Source organism: Mus musculus, chromosome 4 (assembly GCF_000001635.26).
Source record: "Mus musculus strain C57BL/6J chromosome 4, GRCm38.p6 C57BL/6J".
In the NCBI taxonomy this organism is placed as follows: Eukaryota; Metazoa; Chordata; class Mammalia; order Rodentia; family Muridae; genus Mus; species Mus musculus.
Window position 1 is genome coordinate 44333955 of NC_000070.6, and position 17321 is coordinate 44351275.

The window sequence follows — 17321 nt, forward strand, 5'->3', positions numbered from 1 at the left end:
ACACGAACACACGCACGCACGCACGAAACCTTGATGTATGCCTCAGCTGGCCTTACCCTGGAGTTCACTGTCTACCTTGAACTGTCTTCCTGCATCTGCCTTCCTGGCACTGGGAACACAGGCATCTGCCACTGCCCAGCTCACACCATAGTTTTCTTTCCTAAAACAGCCCTGTGGTCTGCTGTTCATCGTCCAGCTTATGAAGCTCATGGTTAGGACAATATTGGCACGATTTCTGATGTTGGATTGCTTTTGCTTTTTCAGGTCCTTTATATCCACATGAAACCTGTAGTCTCCCTAGAGATCACAACTCTGAGTCCCATCTCGGGTAGCAAGTGAGGCTCATACCTCCATGTGCTCCTGTTCAACACTTTGTCTTTGTCACCCGTGCTTTGTATTTTTGTTTGTTTGTTTGTTTGTTTTGCATAGTCCAGTTTAGAAATCTTAACAGTTTGTTTTGAAACAGCTTTACTGCTTTGCCATGAGAGCTTTGCAATGTGAAGAAACTCTGAGTGCCGCCATGCAGTGGTTCTGGGCCATGGTGACAGAATGTCAAGAATTGGAAGCTAATGCAGACTGTCTTAATGTCCCCTTAGTCTCAAACAGTACAAATTTGAAATTTCTATTTCAGCAACCTAAAAATTTTTGCATGCTTTTTTGGGAGGGGGTGGGGGATAATCTTTAATTAAAAATTACATTTAATGCCACCTGTAATCCCAGCCCTCAGAAGGCTGAGGCAGGAGAGAGACCGCCTCACACTGGCCAGCCCCACAGCCGTGGGAGCTCACTCCTATAATTTCAACTTGGGAAGTTGAAATGAGGAATTTGATGCTAATCTGGGCAAACCTGGGCTACATTCTGAGACTCTGTCTCAAAGAATGAACAAAAACCAGCTCCTGGTCACCATGTAGGATTAATGCTGCCCTTGGCTCTAGAGAAGTTTCTTACTGCAGAGGGAGGGAGGCAGTCAATGCAGAAACCTCTAACTGGTCAGAGTGATGGCGCCGTGTGTGACCCCAAATGAGCCATCACCTTCTCCAAAGCTCAGAACATGTAGAAACATGGACAGAAAGAGTGTATGAGTGTATGAGCCCGAGGATGGGGCTGTGCTGTGAAAGATGTCTTTCTGGCCTTTGTACTCATGCCCTCACTGCACAGGATCGGCCGGTCAACGTTTCATTGTGGGTGGGACGATTGGCATTAATGGTTTCAGGGGAAGGTGCCATTTTCTCGGTGCCGTAGTCACTGATAAATTGGCCACACTCCAGCAATAGCCTTCACCCAGTGGGCCACACACAGCCAGCAGGGTGGGAGGAGAAGGCTTGTTGGGAAGAGGGGTTCATGGGAGTGGGCGTGGTATGAGAGGGGCTTGGGGCTGACAAAAACTAAAATTCATTGGGTACATATGTGAAATTCTCAAAGAATAAAGGTAGGGTTACATAGGTTTTATATAATTATTTTTCTTTAGAAAGGTTGAGGTTCAGAAAGTTCACATTTGTTCTAAATACTTTCCAGTTTGAGATAGAAGCCAGCTCTGTATAGCCGAGGCTGGCCTTGAACTTTCAATCCTGCTTCAGCCTTCTTAGTACTGGAATCACAGTGTCACCATGCCCAGTCTTTACTTTCCAATTAATTAATTAACTAATTAATTAAATTTGGTTTTTTTTGAGACAAGGTTTTTCTCTGTAGCCCTGGCTGTCTTGGCTGTCTTGGAACTTACTCTATAGACCAGACTGCCCTTAAACTCAGAGATCTGCCTGCCTCTGCTTCCTGAGTGCTGCGACTAATGGCATACAGGGCTTTTACCTTCCAGTTTAAAGATCTTTGGTGATCCACCAAGGTTGTTATAATTGCTAAGGAAGTTTGGAGCTCTGCCTTTGTTTTGGGGCTACCTTGACCAATCAGTTCTCGTGCCTTATGCTACTGTGGTACCATTGATCTTTGTGACAAGACAGAAGAAACACTGACACACAGACGGAGGCTCTGCAAACACTCCTAAACTTTTCCCTTGTCTGTCTGCTTGCTTATTTTGAGACAAGATTTTGCTCTATAACCCAGGCTGGTCTGGAATTGCCTGTAAAGTCCAGGCTGGCTTCGTATTTCCACCAGCTTTCCTGCCTCAGCCTCCTGAGCGCTGGGATTAAACATTTGAGTCACCATACATGACTTCTAAATTATTTTATTGATAAATGTTTCTATGGAGTAGTCAGATTCCCCCTGGCTTACAGGTTGGCCCATGTCATTGTTCCTGTCCTGGAGTCCCAGCAGTGGTGCCCCGCTTCTGGCTTATCACTGCCCTCCTCTTCCTGCTCTGAGTGGTTCTCCCGAGGGCCTGTGAAGCTAACATTTAACTTCGAGAGGATTGTAGCGCCCTGTGTGGTGGTGCGCCCTTTATTCCTGGCACTCAGGATTCCAATGCAGGCAGATCTCGTGAGTTCACAGCCAGCTTGGGCTACATAGCAAGTGCCAGGACAGCCAGAGCTGTGCAGAGACCCTCTCTCAACAAACCGGGGAAGTGGTCAGTTGTCAAGACAGCTCAGTGGGTAAAGGTGCTTGTTGCCAAGGCTGACAACCCGACTTCGAGTCTGGAACCTACAGAGTAGAAGGAGGCTGTGGACCCTTTGGCTTCCGTGTGTCCATTCCCCCACATAAACTTTTAAAAAGTTAAAAGTGTTTATAGTTCTCTAGAGAGAGAACTTTTTCCTAACAGGCAACCCTATCAGCATCAGACATTTGCTTTCAGAGGAGGGAGTGACCCAACAGGTGAGGATGCAGGGGGGAAGCCACTGCATTGCTCTCTCTCCCCTAGCTTCCCGGGCCCTCATCGAATCGGAGGGGTACAAAGGGACCACAGCCCAGAGGGTTTATAAGTGGATGGCTTTTGCCAAGGGAAAGAGGAAGCACAGGCACGTGTAGAGAACACGCATAAACTGTTGTGAGGTAATTCTACCAGGGACATATGGACGTTCTTAAAGCTGAATAGAAAGTCTGTTCTAAAATATCTAGAGCACTATCCTCAAATCATTCACAGTGCTTGGATTAGGTTAGTATAGTGACAGCCTCCTCTTTTATTTTGGTGGTACTGGGGGGTTGAACCCAGGACCTCAGGTGTCCGGATGAGTGCTGTACAGCCTGCTAGCTAATGTCTTTCTTATCCTCTGTCTCTGTCTGTCTGTCTGTCTCTCTCTCTCTCTTTCTCTTTCTTTCTTTCTTTCTTTCTTTCTTTCTTTCTTTCTTTCTCTCTCTCTCTCTCTCCCTCCCTCCCTGTCTGTCTGTCTGTCTTTCTTTCTTTAAAAGATTTATTTATTATTATATTTAAGTACACTGTAGCTGTCTTCAGATGCACCAGATCTCATTACGGATGGTCGTGAGCCATCATGTGGTTGCTGGGATTTGAACTCAGGACCTTTGGAAGAGCAGTCGGTGCTCTTAACCACTGAGCTATGTCTCCAGCCCATTCTGTGTCTTTCAAACAGGGTTTGTTTGTTTTTATAAATTTGTTTTCAAAAGGTGGCAGCACACGTGACACGATGGATGTGGAGGATCTTTAGTATAATTGGGGAAAAGGAAGGATTTAGTTCTGCAGTTCTTTCTCTGAAGTCTTTTCTGCCCCCTGCTATGATGTGTACAATAGTCAGAATTCCACTGTAATTATCACAACATACAGTATTTTATTCTCTTTCTAGATTGAAAGGACCAGCATGAAAATTTCAACTCATTTATTATATGTGAGCCTATGTAAAATATTAACTGACAAAATAACAAAAGCTATGCCCTTTGTGCCACGCCCTTCTTGAGAGCACATCATGGCATTAAATATTACTCCATTATTAAAAGTTAGCGCCTTTTTTTTTTTTTTTTTTTTTTTTGGTAAGTACAGAAGCTCGTAGTCTGAATTTACTTTGAGTCTGTAAGTATTTTCTGAAATCTCATTAAAACAATAGAAAAGGACTTTAAAAAAATTAAAAGCTTTCTAGGACACATATATAAACAGGAGACAAATGGACATCAAGAAATTTTTTAAATTTATGAAATAGGTCGCAGAGGATAAGAGGAGTTGGGAGAAAGCCGACGGCCACCTGTTTGTGAGGGAAGAGGTAATGGGGGCACCGACTCGCGCTCTAGAATTCCGGGAAAGGGTCAGTTAGCAAGGAAGAAGGACGAGAACGGGAAGGCATGGCAATCAAATACATAATGCAGGAATGGGGAACTGGGTAAAAAGAATAATATTTTCAGAACTAGGGGAAGCTAGTTAGTTCTTAAAGAAGATTAAGGTGTGTTCATAAAGAACTTTTTAAGTGCTAGCCCCCAGAACTCGAAACTCTCCACAGAAATAAAAAAAACTCAGTAGAAATGTTTGAAAATGAAGTTAAGGTGAAGTTTTCAAAAGTAGGAGTAAGAAACAAAAGATACAAACTGAGAGAAGGGGTAAGAAAGCTGTATCGTGACATTTTAATTGTAGTAAGAGAAGGCTAAACAGTGACATGGTCAGGGGAACCATCAAAGGAAATGGACCAGGATTTAGCATTGTGGATGAAATCAGATACACAAATCAATGTCTCCTCTAGAGGGATTTCAGAAAGCTGGGGAGGACCACAAGTTTCAGAGACAAAAACTAAGGCCATATACAAAGGCATGGGAGCTAGACTGTGTGTTTGTATGTTAGTATGTATATATGTATGCATGCATGCATATATGTGTGGGTTATTTTTTTTTTTTTGGTTTTTCGAGACAGGGTTTCTCTGTGTAGCCCTGGTTGTCCTGGAACTCATTCTGTAGACCAGGCTGGCCTCGAACTCAGAAATCCACTTGTCTCTGCCTCCCGAGTGCTGGGATTAAAGGCGTGTGCCACCATGCCCGGCACGTGTGTATTTTTTAAGACAAGGTTTGTTTATGTAGCCCCGGCTGTCCTAGAACTTGCTCTGTAGATCAGGGTAGCTTCAAACTCAGAGCTCTCCTGCCTCTGCTTCCTAAGTGCTGGGCTTAAAAGCGTATGCTACCATCCAACCTGCGTTAGACTTTTAAAAATAGCTATGCTAGAATCAAAAGGAATAGTATCTTCCAAACTATAAAAATTGTTATTGGTTTGTAATTCTTTACTTGACCAAACCAGAATCAGTCATAAGGACAGAATGCTGTCATATATCAGACATGCACAATTTCAAAACATTTATCTCATGTCAACCCTCAGAAAGTTACTGGAGGATGGTTTCTACAAGAGTGTCAATCAAGAAAGAAGACTGCTTGGGTACATTGTAGCATGGAGGAGAAAAAAGGTGCTAGGCTGGCAGGTGGCACAGGGAATGCCAATGGGAAATGTCTCTAGAAGGGAGGAGGTGGGTTAGCCAATGTATTGAGAATGTTGAGAGGCAAGTCTACTACAATTTGTGGTAGAATTAGAAAAATGAGGCACTTAAAAATTTAATTTCAGAGCCGGGCGTGGTGGCGCACGCCTTTCATCCCAGCACTCGGGAGGCAGAGGCAGGTGTATTTCAGAGTTCAAGGCCAGCCTGGTCTACAAAGTGAGTTCCAGGACAGCCAGGGCTACACAGAGAAACCCTGTCTTGAAAAACCAAAAAAAAAAAAAAAAAAAAAAATTTTTTTTTTTAATTTCAGGAGTGGCATCGTTCTAAAACATCAAAAAGAAAAATACAGGAATCGAGACTCTTTATTATCTTCTGTTTTAGTGTCTTTTTGTTTTTAGTTCTTGTGTGGTTTGGTTGCTGGGCTTGTAGCCAACCAGTGTGGCTGATATTAAGGTATTAATCCTGGAGGTGGTGATGCTGCTCTGAGTACCTCCCTGTCCCCGTCTTAGATACTCTGTGTACTTCCCCGATATCTTATTGTTACTTTTGTGGTGCTGGGGATGGAACTCAGAGTCTTGCAAGTGCTAGGCAAGTACTCTTATCATTGAGCCACTTCCTCAGCCCTGCGTCTCATAAATTGTTAAACAGTTAACTAGTGATGTTATAAACATTCATTCATTCATACATACATACATACATACATACATACACACACACACACACACACACACACACACACACACACACACACACACACACACAGTCTAGCTCCCATGCCTCTGTATATGGCCATAGTTTTTGCCTCTGAAACATTTGTGGTCCTCCTCAGCTCTCTGAAATTCCTCTAGAAGGCCCGAATGCCTTATTGGCCACCTCTTGGTCTCTATTCTGACTTGTTGTATTGGGGTAACAATACAGTATTTAAAACCTACCTCTTTCTAGTTGTGAATGCTACTTATAAACTCATAATGATGTAAATTTGATTTAGCTGCAAATGATAAAATTACCAGAGGAGGAGGAGATGAGAAGATGTATGTAGGAAAGATGTTGTAATAGATCAAATTTTTTACTTCCCATACTAAGAGTTCTATGGGGGAATATCTGAGGATAAGACAACTTGAACTACAAAGGAAATTAGCTTAGAAATATTCAATGGAAACAAAATAGCTTTTAGGTGTTTAGAAGTTCTTTCTGTGCAGGGCAGTTTTAGGTGTGCAGGTGTGATGTGGAGAAATGTTAAGTGTCACGTCTGAAGCTGTTGACTGAATTCTGAATGCCTGTGGCACTGAAGAAAATAATTTAAAGTAGAGTACTGTTCCTTCACACACATGAGTGTGTTGACTGCCTGGTTTCCTTTTCCCTCAGTGGCAGTACGATCACCTCACAGCCACCTACCTTCTGCTTCTAGCCAAGAAGGCCCGGGGGAAGCCGGCTCGTCTACAGCTCCTGTCCTTCTCTTGTGGAACCGCCAGCACCACTCCAAAGGCAAGTTGTAGAAGCCCTGTGTGGCCACCTGCTCACCTGGCCTGCAGCCTTAGTCACGAGCAGACCCACCACCGCCAGTATGAGTAAGCCAGATGCAGATGCAAGAAAGGGTGTGTCTTCTGCAGTGCTGGGATTGAAACCCGGGCTGTGCACATGCAAGCCAAGTACTTGACCACTGTGCTCTTTCCAGGGGGTTTAAACATCGTGGTGAGAAAAGTGGGAGTTCTGAACTTGATATGGCATTTAAACAACCCTTCCTCTGCCCCCTTTCTCCTTTTCCTTTTTTGTCCTTTTATAGCACATCGTGCTTATTGGGAAATAGATTAACTAAAAGAAAGTAATAGAATTTACTTAGAAACCTGCTAGCTACAGATGATAGAATTCCTCTTTTTAAAAGATTTGTCTACTTACTTATTTTAATGTATATGAGTGTTTTGTTTGCATACGTGTGTGTGTGTGTACCACTGTGCGTTGCTTGGTGCTGGAAGAGGCCACAAGAGGATCTCAGATCCACTGGAAATGGAGTTAAAGATAGTTGTCAGCCACTTTCTGGGTGCTGGGAATTGAATCCAGGTCCTTTGCAAGAGAAGCCAGTGTTTTTATCCACTGAACCATCTCTTTGACCCTGGATAAAGTTACCTCTTCAATGTGTCTTTCCTGTCTCTGCTCTGAGTACTTGACAGGGCTTTAGAAGGGAGTCAGGCCTGTGAATACATGATGTTCTGCATTTTATATGACAGGGACTACTTGAATATGAACACTTTCATGCTTACCTCACTGTTGAGATTTAGGTTTCTGCAGTTGTCAAAGCTCGAGCAACGTAAACTCTACTAGAGTAGGTTTTAAGCAAATTGTGATTCTTTTACGTGTTTCCTCTGTCGCGACTGTTGATAGTGATGGAGTTTCTGTATTGTAAACAACATGTCGTTCCTCTTAGGCTCCTAAGAGATTTGTTTTCTCTTTAATTCTCTCTTCCATACTTGAAATCTATTTTATATCACTTGTTTATTTGTTTGTCTGACTTATTTATTTTATGTGTATGAGTACACTGCAGGTGTTTTCAGACACACCAGAAGAGGGTTTGTTTGTCTGTGTGCGTGTGTCTCATGCTTGTGTGTGTGCACTCGTGCCACAGCATGCAGGTGCTCAGAGGAGAGCTTTTAACAACTGATTGTCACAGGGGGTTGAGTTTATGTTCTTAGGCTGGCACCTTTCCCCACTAAGCTATTTCTCTGGAGCCCCTCCCTGCATGCCCACTCTTGCTTAAAATCTAACGGACAGTTGTTGGAAGGCTGAAGCAGGAGAATTACTGTGTTCTGAAGCCAGCATGGGCTACATATATGAATTCAGGCCAGCCTGTGGGTACGGAATGAGACCCTATCTGTAAAACAAACTGCTTGAGGACTTTGTTAGGTGGGTGTGGGATGCTGGAATATAGTCTTCGCTCAGTTTAATTCAGACTGCAGTTTAATGACTCCAGTGTTAGGAAACATACAGTAGGGTTGCAGCAGTTGCTCAGCGGTAGTGGGTTCAGTTAGCATGCATGCCTGAGGCCCTAGGTTTGATCCCTAGTATCACAGAGAACAAAAGGAAAAAATCAGAAAGGAAAATTTATTTTTGCTATCCTCAGAAAGCCACAATTGACCTTCTTTATATTTATTTGATATAATCCAAATGGCCCTAAATTAAGCCCCCTTTTTAAGATCTCAAAACTTTTTAAATATGTTAAAGCCATTGCCTTCATGGTCTCTAGTTTGTTTTAATTCCTCCTTTAGAACTATTTCATGGCCTGTCAGTTATGAGCTGTGGGTCAGGTGGATGTTAGGGTCCTGACAGACCTTGTCCACCTCCTGTCTTTCCTCCCTTCTTGATATTTTGACCAAACTCTGGAGTAAGAGTGTCAGGCAGTTGACCACTGTGTAAGTCTGTGGAGTGAGGTACTCTCACCTCCAGGCTGTAGGCTGTGAAGGCTTGGAGAGTTCTGTTAGGCTGCTGAGTGCCCCGTGCTCTTCCTGTATGTGGAGTGAATCAGCCCATCACCTTTCTGGATGCTTTAAAGGGTCAAATCCTTTTAACTCTAGATTCATTTGGGTCCAGGAGGACATAAGAATATGAGCTTTGTTTCTGGGTACCTGCAGGAAGGAATGATTTACCTCTCCATCGAATAGTGACTTCAGCCAGATACATTCAGTTCAGGTCCCTGGTGCGCTGGCCTGAGCCTTGGGTTTTCTTGCTTTTGCCTTTACATGGTCTCAGTGAGTGGCTTCTTTGATACATAAAGAATCCATGTGGGAAGATCTGAGAAGATACACCTGACTTCCATTCACTACTTAGTAAACATTTACCTAACCATTGTATTATTTGGGCAGTCATGTTACTGAACCAATTTTTATAGCAAATAGACATTTTAGTGACCAGAAAATAAGCAGAAATCAAATTTTGAGTTCCTTTTTGCTGTTTGTGCTAATTAGTGAACTTGAGCAGGCAGTATAGTTTCTTTGCATTCTGATAGGATGGCCTCTTTTCCTGTGGTTTTGTTTTTAAGAGAATTAGTAATTCTGACTTACCAATCAATTGATGGTGCTTTCATAGAGATAATTATTAAAGTCTGAGTCAGGAATCACTGAAGACCACACAGTTGTGAGCAGTAGTGTTGCCAGGCACCGTGGCCTTGGAGAGCAGGTTTATCTGAGTTGGTACTTGCTCTTGGAATAGTCGCGCTGAGGGAAAACACAGACACACAAGGACTCTGTACCTCAGTGGTCGAGGTGAGGACTTTGGGAAATAGGAGTGACCACCATTGGGAGATTCAAACTGGATCAGCAGTTGAGTCTGAGTTTAGAAAAATGGAAAAGAGGGAGTTGTCAAATTAGAAAGAGAATTCCTGTATAGAATTGTTTAGTCAAGTCAGGTGTGTCGGCACACACCTTTAATCCCAGCACTTGAGAGACAGAGGAGTTTGAAGCCAGTCTTATCTACAGAGTGAGCTCCAGGACATCCAGGGCTACACAGAGAAACCCTGTCTCAAAATACAAAAACAAACAACCAACAAGAAGACTCATTCAGTCAGGGACGCTGTGTGGCAGTTTTGCCTGCTGTAGAGTCATCACCGCCATCCTTTGCACAACACTGAACTTCTGCCGACCTGCCCTAGACTTAGCATCAGTGTTCTTCTCAGCCTGGCAGTCTACGTATGCAGTGAGTTCTCACTGATAGTACTCGGCAGCCCCGGAGAACTCTCAGGGTACGTGAGAGGGTAGGAAGGTTCCCTGTTTGAGGAATATAGATCTGAGGAGATTTGGCCTTGAACTCAATTAGCTGTAAGTCTGGGTAAAGGGGTGGATGTAGGTGTTAGGAATTGAGTGGTACTCCACAGCCTCAGCCTTTAGGCTGTCTAACATACTTTTAGTTTGTACAGGGGAAGGATGAAGGAAAGTAAGGTGTTCTGTTGGGAGTGTTAGCAGAAGGCCCACGGGGCCTGTTTATGGGCAAAGTATTACCATAGAGCCCAAGTGTCCTATTTATGGGTAATCTTTCATAAAGCTAACTTACTCCTGGCCAAAATGATGAGCTTTTAAAATTTACTTGTACTGTGTGCTTTTAATGTTTTCTTTTTTAATTAACACCCTCTTAGCCTCTATAGGCACCATTTATGCATGGGGCACATAGACCTGTATGCAGACAAAATACTCTTAAACATAAAATAAAAATTAAACAAATAAAGTTTTGATTGAGATTGCATAATGTATGAGTGGGGGTATATATCCATGCCATGGCAGGGTTTGGAGGTCAGAGGACAGCTTGGTGGAGTGAGTTCTTTCCTTCCACCTCCATGAGTTCTGGAGATCAAACTCAGGTCACCAGGACTGCAGGGCAAGCGCTTTTACCTACTGAGCTACATGCTGGCTCCTGGTAGGTGCTCCTCAGTGTCAGAGGTTATGTCCTTTCCAGCTTCTGCTTTGGTGAGATTATACTTGTGAATTTGCAAACGAGGTGTCTAATATTGCTGTGTAATAGTGACAAGCTAAGTCAGTCGCATTCCATATAACCTCTAGCTTGTCTCTGTGTCTGCTTCCAGACTTTCTCCCTGTGCTTGGGATATGCTGCTGTAAAATTGGAATCCCCATGTTGTTATTGCTAACTTCTTTTGCCTTTTTGAATTAATAGTCAAAGAATCTGAGCCTGGAAGATATGAGCACAAGTGATGATAACTGTGTGGCTGGATTGATAGACTATGAATTGTGTGAAGATAAATTATTAGCTCCCAAGACGCCACAGGTGGGTAGTTTTATTACTACTTAAAGCAGAATGCATGTCTTAATTATAAACACATCTAGCCCAACAGGAAATCAGGTCTGTGCTTGTAAATTTATTTACTCTCTAAGCCACTGAAGACATTAATGAGAGATTATTGGAATATTAATGAGGGGGAAGTCAGTGATTTCCAAGTTAAGAAAACCAAGATTCCATTCTGGAGCACTTCACTGCCTCTGCCCTCTTTGATGAACTGGAATTTGCCTGTAGTTAAATAGTTGAAATTCGCCCTTAGAGTGTTTAGCTCTGTGTTTAACAGTATAGAGCCACCAGAAATTGTGACACAGTAATTCTGTTGCCCTCTCAAGGGTCTCTTGTGTCCTTCTGTGAACGCCTTTCCTCTTAACTCAGGGCAGCGGCAGCGATGTCTCCTCCTCTAGCGTTCTTGTCTGAAGCCGACTTCACGTTTGTTGTTGGACTTCTCAGGTGTGTGGCTCAGAGTTTCCACCAGTTTTTTTTTTTTGAATGTGAGGTTTTTTCTCATTATAAGTTTTGTCTTTATTCTGTTTTCTTTCTGTTCCTCGGAGTAATTTTGACCCACCTGTTTCCAGTGTGCTGATTCCCTTTCTAGTGGTTCCTGACAATGCTGTGAATTATTCTAATAAGTCAGTCACCCCCTCCCCCCTAGTGTGTGTGTGTGTGTGTGTGTGTGTGTGTGTGCGCGCGCGCGTGTGTGTGTGTGTGTGTGTGTGTGTGCGCGTGTGTGCGCTGTGCACATGCAGCACACCCCCATGTGTGTCTGCCCTCCCCACGGCAGGGCCTCGCCATCACTGTAGTGTAGTGCCGGTTCCCCTGGAACATACAGTATAGTTCTCAGACAGCTCCCTCATGCCTCTTCTATACCACTGTGCACAAGTACTTTTTAAAATATCACTATACTTTTCAATTTAGAATTTCTGGGTAGTTCATGTAATTTTATCTCTGTTGATTCTACGGTGTTGCCCTTATACTTCAGTTCTCTAGAACCTAGCATCTTATTTGTTAATCCCAACTTGTTTATCTTGAGTTGAACTGAACTCTTGAGTTGAGAAAAATTTGGCAGGATATTCTGTTGTCTTGTTCTTATAGTCTGATCTCAAACACTAACATATATACTCTTCATTTGATAATTTTGATAGCTGATATTTTTCTGGTCTGATTTTGAGTCTTTATTTTTATTTAGTAGGAACACACACAGGCATGCGTGTGTGTGTGTGTGACAGAGAGAGACACGGAGACAGACAGACAGACAGACACACACACACACACAGGTCTACATTGGGTGTACTTCTCTATTATTCTCCATCTCATTTCCTGAGACAAGGATCTCTCGTTGAACCCAGAGCTCAGCAGTTAGCTAGAGTGGCTGGCTACGGTGCTTTAGGGATCTGCCTGTGTTAGTGCCTTCCCCAGGGTTATAGACGACCATCACACCCACACCAGCTTTTACATGGGTGTTAGGGGCCAGAGTACAGGCCCTCATGCATGTACAAAAGCTATTTTTCTAACTGAGCCATCCCCCCAGCTCCTGTTAGAATTTTTGTTTGTTTGTTTGTTTTTTAAGACAGGGTTTCTCTGTGTAGCCCTGGCTGTCCTGGAACTCACTCTGTAGACCAGGCTGGCCTAGAACTCAGCAATCCACCTACCTCTGTCTCCTGAGTGCTGGGTTAAAGGTGTGTGCCACCACCATCTGCAAAGAGTATTCTAATACCTTTATTTTTTTTTTTTTTGGTCCCAATCACTGAGAAAATGTTTATTTTTGGTACATATTAGAGTTAAACCATGACAATGTAGGTATTAAGAAACATGACATAGGCTGTGTGTGGTCATTCCCAGCATTGTCTGGGATCCTGAGTGTGTTTAAACACCCATTCTGAAATGGGGAAATCCCTGCTCGTAGAAAAGACAGATGATCTACCTGTGCCGAGGAGAACTGAAGACACTGTCAGGCATCCTGGTGTGCCAGCAATGTCCTCTTGGTGGCCTTGAATTTTAATAAGAACAGTACAAGTAATTTGCTGATTATTAAGGTATATTGTAAAGAAATAGGCTTTTCTCCTTTATCTTGGACCTTTTTTCCTCTAGGTTACCAAACACTTGGCAGAATCAAATCACGCAGCATCTAAATCACCAGCGCCAGGGGTACGCAGAGCAGTGGCAAATAAATTAATGGACAAAGAAAATGTGTGCACTCCCAAGTCTTCTGTGAAGAATGAAGAGCAGTTTGTATTTTCTGAGCCGAAGATTCCAGTTAGTAAGAACCAGTATAAGAGAGAAATACCCGCCTCACCAACCCGTTTCCCAACACCTGCAAAAGGTATTTGCTAGGAAATAAGCAGAGATTTAAAGGTTCAAGTGTAATTCTTACTGTTATAAATAATACGCTGGCTTTTGGAAATATGTAGCCTTGTTGGCTTCAGGGGTGGGTCAGCTGCCTTTATCTCAGATTCTTGAATTAGTGGAAATGGAGATAATACTAAACTTGTAATTCACAGTGGTGCTCTTTCTTTCTTTTCCACATCTAAAGATTTATTTTAGGTGTGTGTGTGTGTGTGTGTGTGTGTGTGTGTGTCCCAAAGGAGTCTTGCAGAGAGAGGAAGGCGCCCCTGGAGACGGAGTTACAGGTAGGTGTCAGCCACCAATGTGGGTGCTGGGAACCAGACTCTGGCCCTCTCTGGAAGCACAGCCAGCACTCTTAGCTGCTGCGCCATCTCTCCAGCCCCTCTGTCACATTTGTGTGACTGAGTCGTTGCAGTAGGATAGCAACTTAGAGTGTGCCATGTTTCCATGTAGGAATGGAGACTTAGAGGAGTGGGGGGCTTTGCCGAGGTCTTGCGTCCAGGCTCAGCCTACTTCACCCGCACTGGGACTCACTCAGGCTGGGGTTTCTGCTGAGCTCTTCTTACTCTCTGGTTCTCCATCCTGGTCATCTATCGGGTCTGCCCTGCCCCTCAGTATCCTGGAGTCCAGAAGGCAGGGGAGTCTGTGACTCCTTCCCAGCCTTCAGGTGACATGTCTTTCTCTTCGTGTCCTCTTTGGTGTAATGTCTACCAGTTTTTAAACCGTTTCTCCAGGACACTTAGTGTTATGGTTGCTGTCTCATCTGGACACATTCTGCTGTGTCAGTGTGAGGCCAGTTTGCTGGGACCGGGTCTCTCCACGACAAGTAATCCATGTTTGCAGCGGAGTGCTGGGACTGAAGGCGCGTGACACCACTGCCCAGCTTTTTGCTTTTTCAGACTCTCTCATGTAGCTTAGGCCAGCCGTAGACTTGCTGGTATTGTGTGAGAATGACTCTGAACTCTCGATTTTCTTACTTCCACCTCCCAAGTGCTAGGGTTGTAGATGTGTACCTTTTTGCCTGGTGGAGAGAGGTGGGGATAGAGATGGGGAGAGGAGAGGGGATGAGAACGACTATGTAGGCCAGGAGTCATCCTTGACTGTATTCTTCAGGAGCCACCTACTTTACTGAGACAGAAAGTTTTAGTGGGCTCTGAAGTTTATTTGGCTAAGCTGGTCAAACATCACACATCAGGAGCCCACCTATCTCCGCCTCTGCCTCTCTAGTGATGGAATTACAAGTTCATTCGAAACCACACCAGGCTTTTTTTCTTTTCACTGGGGTGCTGAGGACCTAAGCTCAAGTTTTCAGTTTTTCATAGCCGGCAACTGTCTTAGTTAGGGTTTCCTTGCTGTGAAGAGTCACCGTGACCGAGGTAACTCTAATAAAGGCAAACATTTAATTGGGCTGCCGTACAGGCTCCAAGGGTCAGTCCATTGTCACCATGGAGGGAAGCATGGCAGTGTGCAGGTAGGATGGCACAGGAGAAGCTGAGAGTTCTAGATCTTGTTCCAAAGGAAAACAGGAGAAGACTGGCTTCCACGCAGTTAGGATGAGGGTCTCAGAGCCCACTCCCACAGTGACTCACTTTCTCAAGCAAGGCAACACCCACTCCAACAAGGTCACACCTCCTAATAGTACCACTCCCTGGACCAAACATATTCAAACCACCACACCAATCCAGCCATTTCCCAAACCTCATTCAGGAATTAAAAAGAACAGACAAAACAACAACAGAAAACCTCTTGGCCAGATAGGGTTTTTTATATACTTTTTTAAAAAATTATTATTATTGATACTTTTAAAGTGATTGTAAAGGTTTTGGAATGTGGACAGTTTGAAGTGTAGTTTACACAGCTTATCCTTGCAACATTGTGTTAGTGAAAAGCTTGATATTAGTAGCTATTTTTCTTTAAACACAAGAGCTTCCACAGAGAGCAAGTGGCTGAAGATGCAATTTGTAGTTCCCATGAGTGCATCTTACTTTTTTTTGATGTGAATATTAATTCCTGCATGTGACTCCTGTGTCCAGGCTGTAGTAGTTGTCATAGGACAACTATGTATGGTAACATGTTCTGTTAGAATACAAAGATAAAGACGTTTTTAACAGGCACTTTTAGTTAGCTTTTTTTTTTGTTCCTGTGAAACTAGGGAGAATAGAATTAATTAGTTAAAAACAAAACAAAACCCCCACTTAAAAAATGTTATCAATATTACTATTAAAGGGAATAAAACGTGTGTTTTGCTGGGGATTGAACACAGGACGCTGGGCATGCTAAGCAAGTGCTCTTCCACTCAGTACAGCTGATGGAGCTGTAGAGCACTCAGCCACCCTGCCAGCAGTATAAAACTCAGACCAGAAAAGACGTTAGTCAGTAGTAACCGGACCTGTTGATGCACGTCTGTTGCGGACCATGCTGGAGCCTTGTCAGCTACATGTGGTTTGTGTTTATTTTTCTAATAGCTAGAGCCCAGTGCCTGAGAGAAGCCCCGGTTAGAACACCAGGGAATTCCGCAGGAGCAGACACACTAACGACAGGTGTCATTAGCCCCGAGAGGAGGTAAGTGCTGCTCTTCCGACTCCATTCTTTAGTGTAGGCCATGGGATTACTCTTCTCATCTGGGAGAAAAATCAGCAGAGGGAGCCAAGACAGATGCTGCTGGAAGCGGGCATCTCTGTGTGAGGACGGCCTGGGGCTGAGCATGGCTACTGGAACAGCATGGAGTCAGAAACTAATGACTTCCAGCACAGCGAGCCAGGAAGGCAGGGACCCTGCCTCTGGCTATCACTTCCTTCTCCAAGGCCACTTAGGTCCATTTCTCTGCCAGTGGAGTAGAGGTGCAATAGTGAAATAGTAGAGGTGAAAATAGACTATAAACTGGTTATTGGATGCTGCTGCAGGTATTATCAGTTTTTATGTTGTTGATACTGTGGTTGGATAAGAAGATATTCTTACTTGTTGGATGTGTACACAGAAAGAAGTGTTTCAGAATAGAAGAATTATGATACCTTCTGGCAGCTAAGCAAGTATGTAAATGTACTTAATCTGTGTATTGTCTATATACACAGAGAAAGCCACTGACCAAATATTAGCAGTTGTTGGCCCTAGGAGGATATGTGGTATTCTGATGTCTCTATGTTTGATTTAAACAAAAAAGTGAAAGGGCTGAGCCTTGTGGCATAGCATAGGCCTGGATCTCACCTACTTGGGAGGCTGAGGTAGGACCACAAGTTCAAGGTCAGCCCGTGTAACTTAATGAAGATCCTACCACAAAAATAAAAAGTAAAAAGAAGCATTGGTAGAATGCTTTCCCAGTATAAATGAAGACCTAGGTTCAATCCCTGACATCTCCCAAAAATAGAAACAAAATGAAAGGAAAGGGAGACTGATGCAGCAGGCGGAGGCCCTGTCTGTTGGAGATGGCTTTAGTGTCCCCTCCCCAGGGGGATTGAGGTGACCTGGCTGGCTCACCTGTCTATGGCCCTTGGTGTATGGAGGAGCAGGCACGGGAACTGTGAGGGCAGCAGGGCAGTGCCATTAGTGCTCTGTTGGTTTTTAAGGTGCCGTTCAATGGACGTGGATCTCAACCAGGCACACATGGAGGATACCCCGAAAAAGAAAGGAACCAATGTGTTTGGGAGCCTTGAGAGAGGACTGGATAAGGTTCTCACTGCGCTCACAAGGAACAAGAAGAAGGGCTCTGCCAGAGATGGACCAAGAAAGCGAAAGGTAGGTGGGCCAGAGTCTGTTACAGATTTCAGAAGCTGACTCTTAATAAGTGTATCTAGCACCGCCCTTCTCTGTTTGGTTGGCTAACCCAGGCAGTCTTCTTCCCTCAGCCTGCCAAATGCTGGGGTCACAGGCATGTGCTGCCATGTGTCGTGCTTGTCTGTC

General features: G+C 43.9%; 1 protein-coding gene across 2 annotated transcripts in view; it reads left to right on the forward strand.

The window, feature by feature from the left end:
* Melk (maternal embryonic leucine zipper kinase) overlaps positions 1–17321 on the forward strand; it is a 63767-nt gene that overhangs the window by 33046 nt on the left and 13400 nt on the right. For both annotated transcript variants that reach the window (XM_006537640.3, NM_010790.2), the window contains 5 exons: positions 6672–6791; positions 10959–11069; positions 13170–13401; positions 15890–15986; positions 16988–17156. In XM_006537640.3, the coding sequence (XP_006537703.1) occupies positions 6672–6791; positions 10959–11069; positions 13170–13401; positions 15890–15986; positions 16988–17156 (729 nt within the window). The remainder of the gene's footprint in view (positions 1–6671; positions 6792–10958; positions 11070–13169; positions 13402–15889; positions 15987–16987; positions 17157–17321) is intronic.